Genomic DNA, 22,372 nt, shown 5'->3' on the forward strand with positions numbered 1-22,372 from the left:
CTTGGCAGCAGTAGCATCTAAAATTGTGCATGTGATGTGGCTCTACGGAGAGACTGGGAGCGAGTACGAAGTATCTTGATTTACTTTTTGTGTATATTTGCCAAGCTTCGATTCCGAGTCCAACATGCAACGACCCGGGTATTTCTTGCTGCCATCGGGCTGTCGCGTGCCTCGTGTTCGATACTTGCAATTCCCGTCAACTGCCTCGATCGCGTGTGGATACGGCAGTCAAGTGCCAGCCAGCATTAGCGCAAGGGTAACGGGTACCTACTAGTAGATATGATCCATTCCAATTCATGACTCCAGACTTTTGCTGAATGAATTGAATCAATCAATCGCAAATCCTCATCTTCAGGCTGTTTAAACATGTACACAAGTTCCTACCGCTTCCGGCAATAGAATGTCATGCATGCATGGACAACTAGTACGGACTTGTAGCACATATTGACGGGAAGAAAAGAGCAGCTTCCAATTCCAACATTCCACCTCCATATCGACCGCTCTTATTCAAGAGCTGAGAATTGGAAGCAAGCGCCGCCAAGTGTATAGCGCTGTTTCGGCCTGATCTCGCTGTCTACATGTAGGCTCCTGAGATGATGGGCTGTGACCCCTGTCTGCTTTAGTCTCAGCCGGCTTCCCCGCCCCAGAAGCAAGGGTGCCACAGGGAAGCAAGTACCTTTCAGCGGCGCAGCACAGTACGAAGAATATCGAGGCGGAGGTTCGGATGCTCTCCAGTTGAGATTCCATGCGCTCATACTCTGGCCCTTGTCAGGTCTATGTGTCACTGATCTACGCCCAATTAATGCCGTGATTTCAACCCGATGCAGCTCTCTGTGCTACTTGACTCAGTTGCCGTCCTGCCACAATTTGGAACAGTTCGACACTCTGACAGTCTGTCATCCCAAATAGGAAGGCTTATGTAAGATGTATTAAGTAATTGTCTTCTCCAGATTTAGCAGCTCAAGTCACATGGCCATTAGTCCATTTTCATCACAAGCGCAGTACGGACTGGCATCGGTACCTGCGTTTGCACCTCGGTCCATTCAACGGCCGACTTGGAATGGAATCTCCAAGCACAATTCATTCATCATTTACATCTACAGGTTCAGCAAAAGTTGGAAGAGATTTTCTTTTTGCTCCCTTCCACTTTTTAGTTAATCCAACTATACATCCTTTTTTTCTCCATTTATATCCAAGCAGCTCAAAACAGCAGCTTCCAGCTCACACTTACACTTACAGCACACAACTTCCAGTTGCCGCCGGTCCAGGTCCGCCACCCCCGGTTTCGCCGAGGCTATTGTCAGCCGGGGCCCCTCTATAATTCGTTCGTATGTCATAAAGCTTCGTCTAAACCAAACCACGTCTTACAGTATTTCCTTCTCGTACAACTCTTCACGTCTTCTTTCGACTTTTACCGCTCACAAAGGACATTCTCTACCGCCTCATACAATTCAGCAACCATGGAAGACGCTTCCTGCAGCGGCTCTACGCCCTTCAAGCGCCTCGTCGACCACCAGTCTCGCGACCTCAGCCACCATCAAGACAGACATGTGAGCCGAGGGGCGTTTGGCCAGAACGTACGCATTCACTCTGTGCCCGTCGCTTTTGCGCCACGAGGCTCCAACTCGCGTCGCGATACTGTCGGTGCTAACATTTTTAACCTTGAAGTCACAGGCTTTCCGCTCTTCACCGCTGCATCCCGCCCAAGGCCAGCAAAATGACTTTGGCGCCTTCATGGGCGGCGCCTCTGCCCTGCCCGGCTTCGAGAGCGATCCCGCCACCAGACTGACGCCGTCGCTGCCCTTTGCACAAGTCGCACCAGCACACGTAGCAGCTCCTCCCAGCTTCTCGAGCCCCATGCACCAGATGGCAGCGCCCATGGCGGGCGGGAGCAGCTGGGCCACCGACTTCAACCGCTTCACGCAGCAGCGGTCGCCTGCTCCAACGACTCTGGCCGCATCCCGCCAAATGAACCACTCTCCGGCTCAGACCGCCTTCCAGCCTTCCTTTGCACAGCCAAACTTTGCGTCCGCGTTCGCGCCGTCCATGTTCAGCCCTCCAGCTGCCGCCGTGGCGAAGCCAGAATTTGACCAGGAAATGTCCCGCTGGATGTCCGCCCACGGAGGCGGCAACATGAAGGAGGTGGACGCTGCCATGGAGCAAATGGCCCTCGAGCTGGAGGAGACCGAAGCAATAGTTGCAGCAGTCAAGGCCTCTCGGCTAACGGATCTCGACACCCCCGAAATCGGCAACCTGGCGCTCAACGACGACGCGAGAGTGCTAGAAGCCCAGCCAGAGCCCATCCTAGAGCAAATACAAGAGCCGGAGCCGGAAAGAGAACAGGTAGATGTCCAGCACCCCAAGTCTGCCGTCGCCGAAGCCGCCGAGAAGTTACTCGACTGCGTCAAACACGAGAGCGGCGAGAAGTGGCAAAACTCAATCTTCCTGTCGCTGATGCGAGATTTCCGCGACGGGAGAAAGGACATTGTCGGTGATGAGATTCGCTCGACGACGGGGGAGACGGCTGCTCCCGCTGCTCAGCCCGTGGCTACTTGACTCTTGTCCTCAGATGCTGGCAGTGATTCGATGTATGCGGATTCCGGAAGAATGTTTAGATCGTGTGTGAGACATCTCGGCTACACTACATTTTGAACGGTTGCTTTTTTTTTTTAGTGATTTGTAGGGAAAATTAGGGATGATATATGCATGGGCGCTAGATGGGAACATTTTCTTGGACGGATTGGGAGCAGGCGTTTTTCTTTCGATTATCATAATGTACGATATGCCGTCTATTCTTTATGCAGCTTCTGGCCTGTCTGGTGTATTTTATGAATAGATTCAACTTCAGGTATCCAACATGATCTCAAGAGATAATCTCATGTGTGATTAGGAAAAAGATGAAAACACAGAGGGGCTCGTGGAGTACATTCATCCGACTTTAAACTGCCGAACAATATATGAACAAGGAAACGTGCCTAGGCATACATCACCGCAGAAGACACTCAAACGCGATGATAGGTACACAGAATTCTTCCTTTTTTCCCCATCTCTTTTCTAATCAGCAAGTCTATTGCCTAACTAGCTATAATGTGCTCTCCATTCGTAACCATTTTCTCCCCTAAACATGAAAAATAACACATGACATTCACCTCGGATCGGTTCAAGCCGACCCGACAATAGAGCAAGTCTTCGCCGGAAGAAACATGGCGGCCTACCTAGTCTACTACCAGAATAATAGCAACAAAAAAAAAAATACAAATCCTCCTCCCCATCCCCTCAAGACAAGACAAGTGGGCTCAAGAGGAACAGAGAAAAGCGCGCGCTGGGCTCATAGGCCGCAGATGTATAAAAGCGTTAGGGAAAAAAAGAAGAAATCCTCCAACGCCGTATGAACAATAGCTGTTACAACATGCAAATAAGACCAAGACAAATCTAACGCCTTTGAATGAAGGAAAGAGAGCCTCCTTTTTTGTGTACGATAAAGAAAAGGGGCAAGAAAATCATATCGGCCCAAATCAAGCACCTTTGCCGAAACGCCGTAATCAAAGAAGCCCGGGCAGAGATTACAGCGCCATAGATAAAACAGAGAGAATAGAAAAATGCCAAACATCATCCATGTGCTGGCAGGGAGAAAAGGACGACAGATGAGAGATCAAGACGACCAAAGACAGCCGCAAGGTGTCAACTGCTCCATTTTCTGAGAGTTCCAAGATTGATTCCACCTCTTTCGGAGCGAGCGCTTATTTTGGGATGTCTCCTGATCGTCATCCGAGTCATAGTTCTCATTGATCTGTATTTGAACGGGGTTCCCAAAACTATCCGTCACATTCGCTATGCCACGCCCATTATCGACGACTCGGACTTGGCGACAGAATGGTCTGGGAGTATTGCCGGCATCTCGTTTTTCTAAAAACTTGACGCTTTTGGGGTAAGGGAATAAACCCTCCGCTGCATATGGGTTGGGCACAGAGCTCGTCGGCGAGGCCGCTGATGAAGTCGCTGTACCTGAAGTTGGGTTGGCCCCAACACTGGAATTCTGGATGGGGTAGATGAAAACTTCGAGTGTCGTACCAGGCCAGGTACATATCCAGGGTTTATCGCCGTTTTGAGCTCCGATTGGTTTGTTCATTCGGACTACATCATAATCGTCAAATGATGCACCCATGTTGTCCCAACGTTTGGTCGTGGAAGGAGGGGGGAAAGCATTTTCAGCGACCACGACTATCTTGTCATAGGTCACCTTGAGCCACCACGCCGGGCCACGGCGAAGGTCAGAGGTGTCGTTGACAAGTGTCAAAGTTTCACCATCAATATTAGGAGGCTGGGCACCCCAGAGAAACCGGGAATCGACGAGACTGACGGCCTTGAGAGAGAGGTTATAACATGAAGTCGCTCTTTCGTTTGTCATATTGCCGAGCTTCATTTCGTAGTAGCTAGTGGGTATGCTACAACTCCAAGCAGCACTTTGTCTGGTATCGTTGAAGCAACCCTTGGGCGATTGGTTAGGAATCAGAAGTGGCAGCTCATAGGTGCCAGTAGGTAGATGGGGTAGACGTGGAGGGACATTGGGCAACGGTATGACATCAGACGTTGGTGTCGGAAACGGTTGGGGATAACTACTCAAACACGTCAATAAATGATGAAATGCCAAATGAAAACCAAGGGTGAAGGGAGACATACCTTGAGCCGAAATTTGGCGGTCTATGGTGCGAGAAAACCGTTCCGATGACAGCGCCCAATATAACGCCAACTAGAACAACACCTATAATAAGTAGACATATTGCCCAATACGGCACGATGCCCCAGAGCTTCTTCTTTGCCCTACGCTGCCATTTGCTCATCTGGGGCTTTTCTGCCTGATCTTGTGCAGCAGTGTTAATGTCGTGATGGCTGCGAGTGGATGGCCTAGATTGTGAAGGCTGAAGGTCTTCTTCTGTAGATGAAAACTCTGGATTCCGGGTCGCTACCCCAATTCCCCCGGCTCCAGTATCGGTTTCATGTGGATTATTAGATGCGCCATCCTCTGGCAGCACAGCTGCAGGGGGGTAGCCTTTCGGACAACAGCCTGGTCGGGGTATCTCGTGTAAGGAGGCAGCTCTTCGGTATGCCCCAAGGGGCCAACCAAGCCTCCCACGTCTTCTCCATCTGGGCCGATTTGCCTCTGATAACCATCGCCAGATGTCGAAAAGCCAATGGGTATCTGATTAGGCGTCTCGTCGCCGCTGGTGACGGTATTTTGTGGGTAGAGGGTATACGGATGCGCAGGGCCGCGCCTTGTAGCTTGGTCGGTAGAGGCCGTACCGTTGCTCAGTGTTCTCTGCAGGTACATTTGATACGGATGTGAAGGACCGGTGGGGCCTCGATAAGGACTCTGAGGCCGAATCTGAGGCGCATCTGTGTGCGACGCTAGCGCTGATGATAATGACGGGTCGGTTTGAAGAGGGTTTGAACCATCGCCGCGGAGCGTGAGTGAATCATGAGGCCGGGGAGGCTTGACTGCGCTTGATGGGCGGGCAGAGGCTGATGCTGAAGGCTTGGAGAGGCTGGAAGTCGGCGCCTGTTCGTGGGTTGGGCTTTGAGACAATAATCGAGCTTGCGAAGAGGCGGCCGAGGCACTGGTGGGATTGTTTGTCGTCGAGAATACTGATGAGCTGTCGGTCGGTGATGGGTTTGTTGGTCGAAAGCCGTCGGACACAGTGGCCGCAGCCAAATCGAAATTTTCGTTGTCGCTACCGTCTTCGTCAGACAGCCCCAAAGATTCTCTTTGAACCGGTTTCCTGCGGAAAGCAGAGCCTCTTTTGTTGGGAGGATCCATCGCGATGGCGGCAAGGTTGGCGTCTAGTGGGCGGTACTACGGCGACGATGGTCAAACTAGGAAGCCAGGAGCAGCTCTCAAAACGAAGCAGCCCCAAGAAGCCGCAGAGAACACCTGTCGACGGCTTCCCCCGATCGACCGCGATGAAGCCTCAAAATCGGCCGGTCGGGAAGAAGGGCGTCGCCAAGAGGAGGCGAGCTGGGAGCCGAAACACACAAAATCGGCAATTGTTTGTTTCTCGTCGTCCGTCTTGTCTAGGTACCAGCGTCTAGGGTGATTGCGAGAGGAGCGGGCCGAATTGTGGTTTCTACGAGCGATGCGGCGGCGCCAGCGTCGAATTGGCCGACTGGAGGTGCAATCCGGCACGGGGAGGACGATTTGAGGTTTGATGCAAGGAGGAGCGCTGAGATCGCGAGATGGGGATGGAGATGGAGATGGAAATGGAGATGGCGAGCCAGAAGCGAAACAGGGCCGCTGCGGATTGCTGGGCGACCAGAGGGCAGAGACCACCACGGCCGCTGAGCTGCAGCGCTCGACACAGCGCTAGAGCAAAGAAACCGGCGCCAAAAAACCTGGCGAGCACGGCAATTCAGTGACACGGTAGGTTTCGAGTCTAGCGCCGGTCTAGCCTGAAGAGGCCTAGACGAGGACCGGAAAAAGAGGAACCTGCGCCATGCCATTGGCCAAAGGCGGATCTGAGCCGTGCTGCTAGCGATAAAGCGGAGATGCGCCTGCATTTGGGGGGAGGCCCCTGGCGGAAGAAACTTTGACCAAGCCGTGGAGGGTCTGCTCGCTGTCTTTTTTTCTTTTTTTCTTCCTTTTAGCGGCAGAGCTGAGATGCCAGCGGGAGTGGGACTGCCATTCATTCTGCCAAGTCTTTTGATGATCCATGCCACTTGAGAATTCATGAGACGACACTCGCCTGACAGCGTGGATCTCGCCATACCCATCTATAGCGAACGGGCATCAGACAGCATCACGTGGGAGGCGATACATGAAGGGCAGCAGGTGCATCACTCGTGTCTCAAGTACCTTATACGAAGTATTCCAAACTTTGCACATGTCACCGTAGCGTGGCCGTCGTAGTAAAAAGAGAACAAAGAACGAGCTACGGCAGCGTTTTCCACAAATTGCCATGAGTGGCGGGCCCCTCCAAACACTACTAGTACTAGTATCCCTGCTAATTACTCCAGATTATGTAAGACTCCTCGTGGTAAAACATGGTAACAGTTGCTTGCTGTCTATCCTTCTTGAACTGCCCACTCGCAGTACCTACTATACTAATACGAGTGGCAAGAGAAAAAGACGCTCGGTTCTGCATGAGACCAGGGACCGCTGCCGTGAGCCGAGTACCGCAAAGACAAGCGACGATGCCCAGCACGTCTTGCACCTGTTATCGGATGCTTAATTTGTCGAGCTGCCTAATTTCTGATGCGGCTGGGCAGCAAGATGCAGAGCGTAGAAATGATGAGCATTATTCGAGAGGGTCCAATATCTGTCGTGTCATCTCATTAGCCTCTTCTGTACATTATATATTCCTTGCCAACTTCCAAATTGGCCTTGGCCGGGTAACATCTTGAAGGGACGCCGCTGGACGGCTGGGTTAGAAGCCGGCATCAGCTACTAGCCTTGTTGCGTCCAGCGCTGACAAAGTTGCCAAGGGCTCTGATTTTGATTGCCAAACAAAATTACCATTAGCCAGAGAAGATGGGTAAGATCAGGTATGGAGTAGACACAGTCACTACTAGGTAGGTAATTAGTAATTAGGTGTTGGAGCGAGCGCTGCCCCTGTTACAGCTGAGTGAGTGCATCTCTGCTTGTAATCTAGATGGGACCAGCTACGGCAGGCAATATTCACTATTATAGAGAACCTATTGTTGCGGAGGGCACAAAGACGATGTCCGCGAATGGGGCTTTAAATTCTGGATGAGGGAAAACAGGATTATGTGACGGGGCCATCCTCAAGTGAAGAGCAAGTTCATTGAAATGAAGAGCAATTAGTAGTCCATGTTATCTATATTCCGTCCAAACTTGCCAGCCCTATTTTTGCTCCATTCGCTATTATGATTGCAGATCAAAATATAAAAGCATGCAGGACAGCCAGGCAGGTATCATGGTATCATGGTAGTCAAGCCTCTCAAGCCGGCGCATACTGTATATTAAGCATAGACATTACCTTAAGCACCATGTGCTGAACCTGCGGGAGCTATTGGGAGGAGAATTTTCGGCATGTCGTGAAAAAAAAAACCCCCCAACATTTGCCCCAGCTTCGCCATCTGTGCCTGCTCGGCTGAAATACGCCCGGACATGAGCAGGCATGTTTTGGATGTCAGCAAATTAAACACCTTCGCTCCCCGCCATGGTTGTATCAACTCCACCGAACGAGCCGAAATTTGTAAAAGCCGGTATTTCCTGGCCTATTCCCCGCCCTCTGCTTGCGCTTACTTTTGGAAATCGTTGGAGAGCGCATCACGCCTCGTTGTAGAGTTGACATCAAGTAAATGGGCTGGACAAGTGGTAGCTTAGTATTACTGCTAGTAGCAGTATGAAGAGCCATGATAATGCGGCTGAGTTGGAAGTAGAGCCCCTTACATGAACCTAGTAGGTAGTACTTGGTGTGCTGCGGCTTAAAAGCACTTGTACGTCGCGGTATGAGCTAGATGAGTGTCAAGTTTATACAGCGCTACAGAATCTAGGAAATCAGACAAGCAAACATAGATTTAATTGCGAAAAACAAGCCGTTAACCTCAATGTATCACCATTAGAGTACCTATAAAGGTATTTTGAACATCAAGTGCACTCAACTTAATGCTATGCTGCAGGTAATGAATCACAAATCGTGCAGAATACGCAGCTAACGGCACGAGCGACTGAGTCGCATTACCCACAGCTACTGTACTAGCTCCAGCAGTTCTTCAACCAAATCTGGTGCTATTTACAGAGTCCCATCCACTACTAATCGAGCTATTTATAACCTCTCGCTCGGACTAGACCTCGGTCTTTAGAGGGGCTTCTGCGCTCCTACAGGTACCTACAGGAATTGGTAGGATTCAATGTCGCCGGTGGTAGTATTAAAGACTTGTCCATCGCCAAGGAGGAAACATATAAGTAGTAAACAATCGAAGCCTCTGGAAAAGAAGAAACTGTGAAGCTTGGAGAATAGAGCAAGAAGCAGCGCTCTTTCTTTTCTTGAAATCAAGTCACAGACGATGGTTCCTCGTCGTGGCGCCGCACGGAAACAGCTCCGCCCGCCCCCTCTTCCAATTATGTCAGCCGGCCAGCTTCTTAACTCGACTCAGCTCAACTCGCCGCCATCCAACCATTGTCTAAACTCTCTGTCTGATAGACCTCTTACACGTTGAACCAAAAGACGGCCGTAACCTGGAGCAGCGATCATGCACCTACTGCGACCTTAACAACGAAGAAGATCTAAGAGGGAAAAGAACAAGAATTCCCCGACTTCTGATCCGAAAATCACCGAGCTCCGGACATTGCTGTTACATCCAAAGGACCAACCAATCGAGCCGCCATCGTACGGATTTTTATCTCTGTTTTCCTGATTTCTCAAACTCTCTCTCCATGGATCCATCATCGGGGCCTCTTCGGCCATCTATTACAGCTGACGCTGAGCTCGAGCTCGAGCGCGATGGTCAGTCCCAAAAGGAGCATGCGCACGACAATGCTGAGCAGCACCTTCACCAGCACCAACAAGGACTTCCATCTGCTGCCAACGAGCCGGCTGTCGGATCAACTCTCGAGCCAGCTACCCCAGCTGCCGTCGACAGTGCTGTTGTCGCCAGGGATGATGCTGAAGATAAGCTTCTCACACCCCCTGACGCCGCGGCCTTGGACACAGCTCCCGTTGCCACGCATCTAGCTCGGTTCGAGTTCAGCGACCGCGGCACCAAGATCTTAATGGTCGAGTGGTATCCTGGAGCCGCTGCGACCACGGCCTCCGCCTTGGCCGGCCAAGATACGAACTCTACCGCTGGCGAAGTCTCCCGCGATGAGGCCAGCGCTGCTGGTGATGCTGTCGATAATGCATCGGCTGCGCCAGCCCGCGTACCTTCCAGTCCTGTCGTTGATGCCGCTGTCTGGGAGGTCTCGTGGCCGGGCAAGTCTACCTTCCTTCCCGCCAGAGATACCGATGAGAACGACGCCCGACGCCGTGTCTACTTCATGCTGCCTCCTGAGGCACAGGTGCCGCCAACGGTAACTATTGCGCGCCCTGGGCGGGCCAGTCTGATTCTCAAACCGCTGCCGGCCATATTCCCGGAGCATTTCCAGGCGGAATCTGGCCCTCGAGGCGTGTTGCATACGATATGGGCCAAGAAGCGCCTAAGGGAGCTCGAGCTGGAGATGGAAGCCGAGATGAGGGCAAACGCGGAGAGTGTAGGCCTTGAGATGGCTCTGGCAGAGAAGCAGTGGATCGTTGACAACTTCTTGCGTGCTCCTGCAGCACCTGCTCCTACCAGTCCTCGCTCCCCCGTCTCTGGACGCCTTGGCGACAAGCTCAAGGGCTTGCGTCTGGCTACTTCACCGGCAGATCTGGTGCCAAGCCCAGCAGGTAAGCTGCCCGCCAGAGAGAGAAGAGAAAATCGTAATTCCGTCATTCCACTACTCGTCATCTCAAACTAACACAAAGTGCCTCTGACCTAGCAAATACGTTTACAACCCCTGATAGCCAGTCTCACATGCTATCCCCTCTGGGAGGTGACATTGCCGTATCCTCCTTCTCGGCCATTTCCCGCAGCCGCCCATCCGGCCCGATATCTCTTGATGCTGCTCTTAGCGGCGACATGGCCCCTCTACAGTCTAGCTCTAACGATGCTGAAGATGGCCTGTTTGCAATGCCAATGAGCCCCCGGAGCCCAGACATGATCAAGAGCCCGTTTAGCGCTCTCGGCCCGGGCCTTTAAGATACGGCGCTTCCATGAGAAATCTGGAAAGACGAAGAAGCAAGGCAAGGAAGAAAAAAAAAGTAAGAAAAAAAGACGACCAATTTCAGCATTGCATAGCCTGTTGTCACAATTTTGTAACATTGATACTGATACCCTCGGGACGCTATCCTTTCATCAAAGCCCGCCACATAGAGAGAAAGAAGCTCGGTGATATAGACTTTTTCCCCTTCATGTTAAACTCAAAACAGTCGTACTCTTCGTGTAGATGGTAACCAAATAATTGAGAGTTTCCATTATGAAGCTCATACATTTTGTTCGCACCTTATGATGCTCTTTTTGCTGCCATTCGTATGTGCGTCATGATGGAGAAAGACAATCCCGTAGGCGAGTAATAAGAGTCCAAAATTGAAGATGAAGGTCTTTTATGAGAGGGGGTATATATCATCTATATAGCCAGCTCGTTACGGAGTAAAACGAACATGGTAGCAGCCAAATAATCCGTGCCATAATCTAAATCCATGAAAACAAAATTGACCTTTTGGTATAGACACCCGCCTTCTATCAGCAACGCAACACCATGTGGTCCCCTGACGCTCTCCTGAAAACCAAACCCAAAAACGAGAACCAAGGAAAGATTACCTCCAACCACCGACTCGGCCTTCATCCCACCTGTCCTTACGCTCCTGCCGCAGGTAATACTGCACTTTTGCCTCCCTATAACGTCTAATCCACTCAGCGGCCTCCCTCTCGGACGTAGTCGCCTCTCCACCACCGCCGTCGACGCCATCTCTATCCAGAAAACTCTCCTCCATGGCCTGGCACACGAGAGCCTGCTCCTGGACGCTCTGGTTGAGCAGCTGGTAGAGCGCGGAGGGGCTGAAGCGCGCAAGGGCGAGGTCCATGTCGGACTGCTTCTGGCGCCACTGGCGCTCGAGGGCATGCATGGAGAGCAGCTGGGCCTGGGCGGCGGAGCGCTGGTGGGCGAGGCGGGACTCGAGCTCGGAGAGGCGCGTGGCGAGGTCCATGTTGGAGGAGAGGGCGGCGAGGAGGTCTTGGTGGGAGGCTTGGAGGGAAGGGTGGATGGAGGAGGGGGAGTTTGTGAGGCCGTTGAGGAGAGAGGGGTTGGAGAGGATGTCGGCGAGGTCTTGGATGCTGTTTGTTTTGAGAGAGTGAGGTTAGCCCGTTGGTTTTTGTATTGACGAGACACGGACAAGGAAACTCACGATTTATCCTGGAGCACCTGCGGAAGCCATTGGTCTCCCGGATCGGGGATATCGGCAGCCCTGGGCGCTACCGCCGCTGGAGCAGGCGGCGGTGTCGGCACTCCTCCTGCTGCTGTTGCCGCTGCATCCAGGCCAGCTATCACGGAGCTCCGATACTGCTGCCCCGCTTCGGACAAGGTCGACGGTGGTGGAGGCGGCGCTGCGCCGGTTGCCGGAGTGCCGATGCGGCTGGGCTCCTGGCTGCTGGGTTTGGGAGGGAGGATCGGGGGGCGTGGGCGCGTGGGAGTCGGGAGGAAAGCTGGACATGGCGGAGAAGCGTTGGGGCGGGTGAGGGTTATGGAGAGAGGTTTGACGGAAGATGACGATGCTGCGGTTTGGGTGTAGTTGATAGTGGGCTGGGCTCGTGGCTTGTGGGGAGAGCGGGCGCTAGTACGGATGGATCTGGTTTTCTTGTGGGGTTTGCTGATTCTGGTGTATACTTGATTATTACGATAGCTGTGCTTTGAAGCAATATGCAATGCTACGACGGGATGATACATGCTGGACAATAGTAGATTTTTTTTTTTTTTTTTTTTTTTTTTGAAATGAGAAATGAGAAATGAGATGTACAATTGGCTAAGTTCTTCCAAGAACCAGATCTGGATGCACATGTCAGGAGCTTGGACCTCGAAGCCTAAACTACGGGCTATTACCTACCTACCCAAGGTAATAGCCACTGGCAATAATTTGTATATGCTCTTTAATTTACGATTCAGAAAAGGAATCTAAACCGGAATGCTCTTGATTCAATGTCATCGACCCTGATTGGCCTTTTTGCGGGGAAGCATGTTTGTGAATGCATTCGAGATGTGGATCCCGACGCTGCAACCGCATTGCATACTACCTCGAGATCAAAATATCCATCTAGTAATATAATGATTACAGTCATGGAAGATTCAAGGATCTAGAGACATCTTCATCTTCTTTAATACGAATTAGATACCCTGTAGTTATTTCGTATACGATGACCTCTATCATGGAGGGCATTATGAACTCTGCACTCGTTACCCTGTATTGTATACTACTATGCAACAAACCTCTCCAAATCGCCATCAACTCTTTAGAATCGTCCTGCATGTTACAAAACAGTAAAAAGCCGGGCTATGTCCACACAAAATCACATGAGCACGAATTCAATAAACGATGATTTACAGTTCTCATGCCCACCTGGGTAGGTAATTCCCCTTACCCCGCTATTACACGAACGGGCTTGCAGATGAATCGGACGAATCATCGACGTCAACGTCACGACGGTATGAACATGCCTCGGCTGGACAGCATCCAATTGACATTAACAGGTGATCGATGTGTCACGTTTAACTCTAGAGGGGACCGAGAAAATGGAACATACAACCAGTCAGTTGCTTGTAGCGAGCGTAATTCTGCGAGATTTCGATATGCGGCTCTGGCTGTGGAGCTGAGAGCATGGTATTGAAAGCCCTCTTATAGACGAATGATATTAAAGATGATGATAACCATTACGACCTAGAGACTGGCGTCACTTTGAAGAGTGAAAATCTGCATGTCTGTGTTACTCCCACCCGGAATATGATGCCAGGAATGCATGGTATTGGTGGCTTCAATTAGCCAATTCGCTTCAACTCCCCCACCAGCTACTTTAGCCCTCCCGGAGATGTTTAAGGGTCCGAAGCAGCAACCTTTGACGCCCTGCTTTTTAAGCTGCTTGGTTGCTTCATAATGACCAGTCTCCTCCTTCTCGCCTCTGATAATATCTCATCATCCACCTTGCGTTTGCCCCCTTCTCCTTGTCTTTTCCAAGAGCTTCTCAAGCCCTACCCTTGGAGTTTCACTATTCATCTCATTTCAAGGGCGGTAACTAAATATATGAATTGAGAAGAGTGACTTTATTTATTCATCTACTTATTCAAGCCGAGCAAAATTGCCCTTCAACTCGAATTCTATAGCTTTCATGCCTCTTCAGCTTACATGGCCACTCGACACTGGCAGACGTTAAACCAGAAATAACCGTATAGCTTTCCCCTTGGAGTACTAAATATCATGGGTTTAATCGAGGCTCTGTTGGAGCATGCTTCCATCAAGAAGCTCTTCATCGCCTTGGTTGGCATTGGAGCATTCTTCATGACAATCAACCGCACAAGGGAGCATCGACGGATCAAGAAACTCGGCAATTATGGCCCTTCGCTCCCATCCCGGTTCCCATTCGGTTAGCCATGACCCTAATTACCTCCTTCACTTGTGCCACACATGGCTCTATAAGATGTATAAATGTAATCACGAAAAGATAATCCACAACTAACGTATACACACCTCCAAATAGCCCTCGACTTCATCTACTACGGCATCCGCGCCACCATTGCCCACAAGAACATGGAGCTCTGGAGAGACGTCTTCTTCGCCAACTCGTGGACCTGCGAGATGCGCATCCTCAACCAGCGCGTCTGCTTCACCGCCGACCCCGAAAACATCAAAGCCATGCTGGCCACGCAGTTCCACGACTTTGGCAAGGGCGAGCAGTTCCACAGAGAGTGGGCGCCCTTCCTCGGCGACAGCATCTTCACCACGGACGGCATGCAGTGGCACAACAGCCGCCAGCTTATCCGGCCGCAGTTTACAAGGGACCGCGTGAGCGACCTGCACTGCTTTGAGTCTCATATCCAGACGTTGTTTAGGACCATGGCGAATGGGGGCCCGTTGGAAGGCGAGAATCAGGTGGTTGATCTTGATCGTGCTGACGGACGACGGATGGACATTCGCGACCTCTTCTTCCGCTATACGCTCGACGTTGCTACCGACTTTTTGCTAGGAAGTGACGTGAAATCCCTAACGTGAGATTTGCTTTGGACATCTTGTTCTCCATGACTGACTCCTGTTAGAACTCCAAAACAAGAGTTTGCCGAAGCCTTCAACGAAGTCCAACGCGTCCAAAACATCCTCGCCCGCGCCTACAAGCTCCAGCCCTTGATCCCCAAAAAGTCCTACCACGACGGCCTCAAAGTCATGAACCACTTCGTCAACCACTTCATCCAGCGCGCCCTGCGCATGAGTCCCGAGGAACTCGCCGCCCACACCAAATCCGACAAGGACTACACCTTTTTGCACGAGCTCGCCAGCTTCACCCGCGATCCAAAAGTGCTGCGCGACCAAATCGTCGCCGTCCTGCTCGCCGGCCGCGACACCACCGCCTCGGCCCTCTCGTGGGCCATCTACGAGCTCGGCCGGCACCCTCACGCCGTGGCCCGCCTGCGGGGCGAGATCCTCGAGACCATTGGCCAGGACCGCCTCCCCACGTACGACCACCTCAAGGCCATGCCGTATCTCAGGGCCGTCCTCAACGAGACGCTCCGCCTCTACCCGTCCGTGCCGTTCAACGTCCGCGTCGCTCTCAAGGACACGACCCTGCCCCGGGGCGGCGGTCCGGACGGCTCCGAGCCGCTCCCCGTTCTCAGGGACACGCCCGTCGGATACTCAACGCTCGTCATGCAGCGCCGCCCGGACCTGTACCCGCCCGTCTCGGAGACGTTCGCCGACCCGAGCATCTTCAGCCCCGAGCGCTGGGCCGCGTGGCACCCGAAGCCGCACGACTACATCCCCTTCAACGCCGGCCCGCGGATCTGCATCGGCCAGCAGTTTGCCCTCACCGAGATGGGCTACACGCTGTGCCGCATCTTTCAGAGGTTCGAGCGGGTGCAGAGCTTCATGCACGAGATTGACGGCGGGGATCCGCTGCTGAAATCGGATATTGTGCTGTCTCCGGGACAAGGGGTGCATGTGGCGTTTTGGGAGCCGAAGAAGGAGGCGTGAATGTTATGCTGAATGATGTATCGATATGAACTGAAAGTAACGAGAATTGAGAGAAAAAGAAGGAGAAATATAAGAGAAAAGAGGCTGGAATTTATGATTCATGACTTGGAGAGGCATGCATACCAACATGGACATCTTCTCCCCTACGTTGAAACACGATGATATTTGTCTTTGTATACTGTTAGCCAAAAACTATGTCATGCTCAAATCCCTCCTTTGCTATATTCCGCAGTGCGACAAAAAGAAAACCCCAATACCTTCCGGGTTACATGTAGATGATCCCAAACGAAACAAAGAATCTCTCCAGACACGTTCTCAGTCTTGCACCACTCTGGCTGTATAAACTGAACTACACACAATATGAATCACATTCGCTCTCGCTCTCGCTCCCTGCACCATGCCATTTCATTTTCTGCCAAAGCTATCCTTGACAGCCTGGCCAAATCGTGCAATCGCCGCATTCATGTTCTCGGGGCTTGCCGCAGCAAATGTGGCACGGAAGTGCAAGCTCGGCAGGGGACCGGCATTCTCAGTCTGGAACCACGATCCTCGGGCCACGAGCACACCGCCCTTGATGCACGAGTCAAAGATTTCCTGCTCAATCTCCAGGAGGCTTCGAGTGCCGGCGCTGGGGTGCTTGGTGTGGTCGACAGTGAACCAGAGCTACGGAAACAAGTGTCAGAATATCAACAAGTAGCGGGAAAAGAGTAACTAGAGGAGAGGAGGGAGGGAGAAAAGACTCACAAACATGCCGGCGGCAGGCGGCGTCCAGCTCACAATATCTCGCGGCAGGTTGTCTTCGCAAGCAGCCAGCAATGCGTCTCTCTTCTTGGTATACTCAAGTCGCAGATTCATCAGCCACCGCAGGTAGCCCTCGTGACCCCAGGTCTCATCCAACAACTTGTGGACAATAACTTGAGAGAAGCCGCTTGGCCCCTGACTGGCGACCTCGGCGTGGCGTTGGTATCTCTCGACAACCTGCTCTGAAGCGACAATCCATCCCATGCGAGATCCTGGAACAAGAACCTTGGAGAGAGAGTCCATGCGCATCACTCGGCCGTCGACATCCATGCTGACATACGTGGGTATCAGAGAGGAAACAAATTCTTCGACGTTGTTGGGCGCAGGAGCATCGGGCTGGCCTCGGCCAGTGTAGGGCTGCATCTGGAGGAAGTAGTAGGGCTCATCCTCGAGGATGAAGATGTCGTGCTTCTGCGCAACTCGGTAGATGGCCTGCCTTCTCTCCGTGCCTTGGGTTGCTCCGGTTGGGTTTTGGCCCGAGGGGACGGTGTACAGCAGATGAGGCTTTCTGGATCCCCTGGCCTTGGCGTCCCAGTTTGTGAGAAGCTCGTCCATGGCTTCAGGGATGAGTCCTTGCTCGTCGACAGGGATGCCAAAAGCCTTGACGCCCAGGGGGGCAATCGTTTCCAAGGCCGTTGAGAAGCTGAAATCCTCCGTCAAGACCGAGTCGCCACGGTCCTTGTCCAAAAACATGCGCAGCGCCTGCTCCAACGCTCCGGTGCTGCCAATAGTCTGGCAGATTCTCCAATCGGCGTAGGGCGGGTTGCACACAATCTCGGTGTGCTCAGTCAGGAACCGCATCATCTGAGCAGAGCCCGTGGACTGGCCATAGTTGAGCGCAATGGAGAGATCATAGGTGCCATCACGATCGCGGACGTCGTACTTGCCAATGGTGACATTCTGTCCGTGTCTGGCAGTCGCCTTCTCCGAAAAGTCAGGCGGCATAGCAACCTTCATGTCAATTTCGCTGAGGGGGAACAGCTCGCTGGAGGGCAAGCCGCCGCCGAGAGAGATGAGTCCTGGCTGTTTTAGGTGCTTGGCTGCTTGCTTAAGAGAGCAGGGCTCTCTTGACTTGCTCTCTGCACTCAGGTGGTCTGCGGGTTTACTTTGATGTTAGCCTGATAATTATACAGGATCAAGGAGGATATTGATGGGCAGCAAACATACCGTCCCATCGCTTCGCTTTTGGCTTCCCGGCTTGCTGAGATGAGAGACTAGGTCAGCTCCCGCTCCGTAACAGTGGATGCAAGATGATGTTGGAATCAACATTCACGCCACACTTACCGATCCCTTGAACATGTCACTGTCAGATGCTGCAGCAATGCCTGCTACCAGCTTGCCCGCCTTGGCCCGCCTCGCGGCGATATCACGGAGCACAGAGGGCGAATAGTCTACTTCGTGTGTGGCGGGCTGTGCTGCGGCTGCTGCTTCGGCGCTGTTGTGGCTTGGTCTGCTGTGCAATGATCTGGCTGCGCGGGAGGAGATGATGGCGGCGCCATTGCGGGATACTGAAAGAGCCCGCATCCGGGCAGCTTTTGTGATGGGCAGCATGGTGGCGGCTTGGATGAGGATAGCTTCACCTGCGGTGGTGTATATGCGAATGGTGATTGCGACTGCGCAGATGGTGTTGGTCCAGTGTATGAATTATGAATTTCTTATGAGTTGGTGAGTAATATGAAGACTGAGTATGATGAATGATATGGCCTCGAGGAACAGAGCACTGGCGGGCTGTGTAGGTATGATGAAGAAAGGGAGGTGAGAGGTTGAAGTATGTAAGAGAAGGTGCATGTATGGATTGGGCTTAAAGTGGCCCTCGGGAGCTGATAACGAGCTGCTGCCCCTCCAAGCCTTAGTCTAGCACCCTGTACTGTAGCACCTGCGATAATGCAGTAGAGCTGCACCTCTGCCTCCGTGCCGGCATTTGTCAGTCAACCATTAGCAGCAGTTGTCATTTTACGCGATGGTTTGGGGAATGGCGGCCGGTGCCGGGATCGGGGCTCCGCCGTCTGTAACCGCCAGTATCCCCTCTGGAACGGCACTGCGGGGGCTTCTCCAACCAACTGGATCGCTGTGGCCTCACCGGACCTCTGGAACTGAGAGTCTGACCCGCTTATTACGTACTCTTTGGCGCGCCCTGGCGACAACATGAAGCTGCACGACGGCCGTTCTGGGGCTCTAGTGGGAGGACGTTTGCCTAAGTAGGCAGTAATACTGAGATGCGCGGCGTTGGATTTGTTGGACATCCGACAGCGGACGGGGCATAGACCATGGATAGCATGCGCTATTGATATCAGACTCTATGACAAGAAAGTGCCTGGTACTAGCAATATCTTATCAGCAGCAGATGGATTCTAACATTAAGCGTCTCGGTGTACCAATACCAACCAGTCACTGTTTGATATAGTAGCAGCATTGCTCATACCCAGAGGAAAGCGTACGCACTGCTACTCCTTCTCCCCACAGCTTTGGTAGCATTATTCTTCGTACTAGAGCCCTGCATTGGCGATTTGTGGCCTGTTGGCCCTTTTCATTGGTGCATCTTGGTTAGATCTCACCGTGCCGTGTGTAGCTTTTGTTCGGTGTATCATTAGCTCTGACCAGCGTCTGTCGATCTACATCGAGAGATGTGACAGAGCGATATTCTCCAATAATACGCCTCCCTAATGAGTAATGGATGCTTTTTTGTTCTTTTGCCATTTAACCTGTCATCATTACACACCTTCATTACACGCCTCTTCTTATTGTTCTCATTATTGTTAGAATTTGATTGCGTGTTTTAGTCAAGCTTGTACTCGTCACTTTAGGCTTTGTGGCTCTCCAAAACCGGCTCCGTTGATTACGTAATGCCTCTGGAGAGCTTCCCCATGCGATGAAGCCGCCCTGCCAACTTGCCATGCAGCGACAACCTGTCAAAACAGCACATACCCGCAACTCTCATTGCAACAATCGGGCGCCAACGAGCCCAATGGCTCTGTGATGAACCGCAGCACTCGGAAATGACACACCGTTTGCGCCGTGAACCCCCGACATCGAAGCGCTGAGGAGGCTCGGCTTCCGCCATGTATTGGCCCATTGGAACTCCGCGCGTCTATGCCACCAGCAGCAGCAGGGCTTCCGACTCCAACATCTACGTTTCCTACGATGGCCTGCAGAGCCATTCAGGCTCCTCGTTGGCATCGCCGCAGCCCGAGTCTGGTGCGCAGCCGCTCAAATCGCCGTCGCCAGAAGACGCCGACGATGTGCAGCCTCCGCCAACGCCCATGACACCGGCCACGCCGGCTGTCAAGCCCGTCGAACGCTATGAATTCTTCCCAGACGGCGGCGCTGCGAAAGACCAGCCGGCCGAAGACAGGCGGGTGCCCGTAAAGGACCCCGTGCTTGCTCTGCGCATTGCCCGCACCGGCCAGATGTTTGCCGTCATCACAGCAACATCAATCACGCTCTGGCAGACCAAGGTATGTTGGTCGCATGGCCGGGTTCTATCGCTCTCTTGGCTAACTCCCCTCAGCCTGCTGTGGTTCTTGCTGTGGTAGTTCGATCCGACTCGTCTCTGGAATCCTATGGCATCAACGTCGACCTCCTGCTGCGCCCCGACTCTGCCATCTTGGTGGTGCACACATCCAAAGGATACCTCATTACTTATTCAATAGCCACCGATGGCGAATCGAGAGTCTATAAACCGCATTTTCCAAACTATCACAACGTACAAAAGAGAAAACAGAGCCTCATTGGCCCGCAATCTCACCTGCGACCTGACCAGATTCTTTGGGGACCGGGGGAGGGCGGAGGGGTTCGCGATGTCAGCGTTCGCTTCCGCATGGTTATCAAAGTTGACGCCGGTATAGAGAGTGCCATAGCTCTCGACGACGAATTAGTTGTTGCAACGAGGAAGCCGGCCGCAGTACAATGCATCCGCTGGACCCCCGACAGCAGTGGGAACCAAACAAGGACAGAGATCTTAAGTCGCATGGGCTGGGTAGAGAAAAAGGCATCCATCGTGGAAATGACCCATGATCGGCCCATGAATCTGGCTACCTGGATTACGAGCGACGGGAGAGCATATGCGGTTCAGCGCCTGCAACGTAAGAGCACAAATGAAGATGAAGCAGAAGGTGTCGACGCAAAACGCCTCTTCAATGGGCATTGTTTCTATACTCCGCCAGATTCGAGAGGGCGTGCCGTGCGCGCCGTGATTAACGCTCGGTTTTCACTCATCGCCATTGGCTGTGCGGATGGCACAATCCACGTTTACTCTGTCCGAGACTACGCGGGCAATATTGTGCTTTCTCACACACATCGTATGCCCTTCTCCACAGCGACGGCTGGTGTCTTTACAACTCTGACATACTCACCCGATGGGTACTGCCTCTTCGCGGGCTTTGAAAAAGGCTGGTGTACTTGGAGCATGTTTGGCAAGCTAGGAAGTCACAGCTTCGGAGCTGAGCCAAGTGTCGCAAGTATAAATGGTGAGCAATGGCTTACGGGGATCAGGGGCGCAGTTTGGACTGGTGGAGGCTCCGAAATTCTTCTACTAGGGCGACGGCATGAAGCGATATGGTCACTTGAGATGGCAAAAAATGCCATTACTGGTTGCTACAACGAGGCCAACGTCTTTCGTACCGTGCTCCAAACGCCGACGAGTGTCATGATATACCGGGGCTATGATCTTCCCGACTCAACGAGCATCTCGGCTGAGCCCTTCTTGTGGCATACTTCAAGGATACCATCGACATACCTACTCAATCAGTGGCCGATTCGCCAGACCGTCATTTCTCCGGATGGACGCTATGTCGCTGTCGCTGGTCGCCGGGGACTGGCGCACTATAGCGTCAACAGTGGACGATGGAAGACCTTTACTGATGAAGCGATGGAAAACTCATTCTCAGTCCGCGGAGGCATGTGCTGGTATCAGCATATCCTAGTTGCGGCGATAGAAGACAACCGGACGTTTGAACTGCGGCTCTACTCGCGTGAGGCGGCGCTGGACAACTCTCATGTGTTGCACACCGAGCGGCTGCCCGCGCCCGTGGTGCTGATTGCGGCATCTGGGGAAGACTCCCTCCTCGTATACACCTACGAGAATCTCTTGTACCACTACATTTTCGTGCCAACTGGCGGGTCGATTCGCTTGGTTCAAGTTGGCCAGATTGCATTTCACGGAATTGTGCGGTCTCCTGCCAGGGTTCGAGGACTCAGCTGGATCCTGCCAGACAGCCAGATCAGCGATGGAGACCCTTCTCAGGATGTGGCCGTTGCGTCTGTTCTCTTCTTAGTCGACGGCAAGCTGGTATTGCTGAGCCCTTCGATGAATGAAGATGGTCAGCTCAAGTATGACATGCGCATTATTGCGCAGAATGTGGAATACCACGTGAGCATGCGAGACCAGCCTCCTATAAATATCAGCCACTCTCCCGAAGAGAGTCAGCTGCGCTATGGACCGCTTGCCCTCCGCGATTCTCTGTGGCTATTTGACGGAATGGAGATTAAAGCTTGGGCCGATATTCATGACGTCCTGACGGCAGCGACGGGCGATAGTGGGAGAGAACTGCCGCCACCCGTATCCATAGATGTAGACTTTTACCCCCCTGTCTATCCTTTTAGAGAAGGGCATTGTCCTTGGCGTGGAATCGGACTTGGTACAGCGGCGCGATGTGAACTTTTCCTTTTTTCACTTTGCCATCAGGGTAAGTGGGCAAAAATCTCCATGGCTAACTTTCGCTTGGTACCCATGACACGCTCTGAATACTGACCTGACGACTTTATAGACGCATCTCGTTTTACCAGACATACTACGGTTCTATCTCTGTAAC

At 52.5% G+C, this 22,372-nt stretch overlaps 8 protein-coding genes across 8 annotated transcripts; 4 read left to right on the forward strand and 4 right to left on the reverse strand.

Moving 5' to 3' along the window:
- Positions 1–1,354: 1,354 nt before the first annotated feature.
- On the forward strand, positions 1,355–2,851 carry TrAtP1_003901 (uncharacterized protein). The gene is made up of 2 exons (XM_066112071.1): positions 1,355–1,577; positions 1,669–2,851. The coding sequence occupies exons 1-2, from the start codon at positions 1,461–1,463 to the stop codon at positions 2,554–2,556; spliced, it is 1,005 nt and encodes a 334-aa protein (XP_065968154.1). The 5' UTR covers positions 1,355–1,460; the 3' UTR covers positions 2,557–2,851.
- An 801-nt stretch (positions 2,852–3,652) lies between these two features.
- TrAtP1_003902 (uncharacterized protein) lies at positions 3,653–4,408 on the reverse strand (the record flags this gene model as incomplete). Its single annotated transcript, XM_066112072.1, has 1 exon — positions 3,653–4,408. The coding sequence occupies one exon, from the start codon at positions 4,406–4,408 to the stop codon at positions 3,653–3,655; it is 756 nt and encodes a 251-aa protein (XP_065968155.1).
- Positions 4,409–4,963: 555 nt separating this feature from the next.
- Positions 4,964–5,815, reverse strand: TrAtP1_003903 (uncharacterized protein; the record flags this gene model as incomplete). Its single annotated transcript, XM_014083585.2, has 1 exon — positions 4,964–5,815. One exon carries the CDS (start codon positions 5,813–5,815, stop codon positions 4,964–4,966), a length of 852 nt encoding a protein of 283 aa, XP_013939060.2.
- Positions 5,816–8,943: 3,128 nt separating this feature from the next.
- TrAtP1_003904 (uncharacterized protein) lies at positions 8,944–11,035 on the forward strand. Its single transcript, XM_014083586.2, has 2 exons — positions 8,944–10,382; positions 10,475–11,035. The coding sequence occupies exons 1-2, from the start codon at positions 9,395–9,397 to the stop codon at positions 10,732–10,734; spliced, it is 1,248 nt and encodes a 415-aa protein (XP_013939061.1). The 5' UTR covers positions 8,944–9,394; the 3' UTR covers positions 10,735–11,035.
- Positions 11,036–11,114: 79 nt separating this feature from the next.
- Positions 11,115–12,589, reverse strand: TrAtP1_003905 (uncharacterized protein; the record flags this gene model as incomplete). The annotated part of the gene is made up of 3 exons (XM_014083587.3): positions 11,115–11,868; positions 11,940–12,407; positions 12,549–12,589. The coding sequence occupies 3 exons, from the start codon at positions 12,587–12,589 to the stop codon at positions 11,352–11,354; spliced, it is 1,026 nt and encodes a 341-aa protein (XP_013939062.2). The 3' UTR covers positions 11,115–11,351.
- Positions 12,590–13,997: 1,408 nt separating this feature from the next.
- TrAtP1_003906 (uncharacterized protein) lies at positions 13,998–15,761 on the forward strand (the record flags this gene model as incomplete). The annotated part of the gene is made up of 3 exons (XM_014083588.2): positions 13,998–14,163; positions 14,278–14,785; positions 14,834–15,761. 3 exons carry the CDS (start codon positions 13,998–14,000, stop codon positions 15,759–15,761), a joined length of 1,602 nt encoding a protein of 533 aa, XP_013939063.1.
- Positions 15,762–16,166: 405 nt separating this feature from the next.
- On the reverse strand, positions 16,167–18,113 carry TrAtP1_003907 (uncharacterized protein; the record flags this gene model as incomplete). The annotated part of the gene is made up of 4 exons (XM_066112073.1): positions 16,167–16,424; positions 16,506–17,656; positions 17,730–17,763; positions 17,847–18,113. 4 exons carry the CDS (start codon positions 18,111–18,113, stop codon positions 16,167–16,169), a joined length of 1,710 nt encoding a protein of 569 aa, XP_065968156.1.
- Positions 18,114–19,621: 1,508 nt separating this feature from the next.
- On the forward strand, positions 19,622–22,371 carry TrAtP1_003908 (uncharacterized protein; the record flags this gene model as incomplete). The annotated part of the gene is made up of 3 exons (XM_014083589.2): positions 19,622–20,017; positions 20,071–22,246; positions 22,328–22,371. 3 exons carry the CDS (start codon positions 19,622–19,624, stop codon positions 22,369–22,371), a joined length of 2,616 nt encoding a protein of 871 aa, XP_013939064.2.
- Between the last annotated feature and the right edge of the window lies 1 nt (position 22,372).

Source organism: Trichoderma atroviride, chromosome 2, assembly GCF_020647795.1.
Source record: "Trichoderma atroviride chromosome 2, complete sequence".
Taxonomy (NCBI): Eukaryota; Fungi; Ascomycota; class Sordariomycetes; order Hypocreales; family Hypocreaceae; genus Trichoderma; species Trichoderma atroviride.

Bases quoted from the DNA above. Each gene is read 5' to 3' on its own strand.
- TrAtP1_003901 (XM_066112071.1), top strand. From the start codon at position 1,461: ATGGAAGACGCTTCCTGCAGCGGCTCTACGCCCTTCAAGCGCCTCGTC. The intron at 1,578-1,668 runs GTACGCATTCAC...TTAACCTTGAAG, and splicing joins GAGGGGCGTTTGGCCAGAAC to TCACAGGCTTTCCGCTCTTC.
- TrAtP1_003904 (XM_014083586.2), top strand. From the start codon at position 9,395: ATGGATCCATCATCGGGGCCTCTTCGGCCATCTATTACAGCTGACGCT. The intron at 10,383-10,474 runs GTAAGCTGCCCG...CCTCTGACCTAG, and splicing joins TCTGGTGCCAAGCCCAGCAG to CAAATACGTTTACAACCCCT.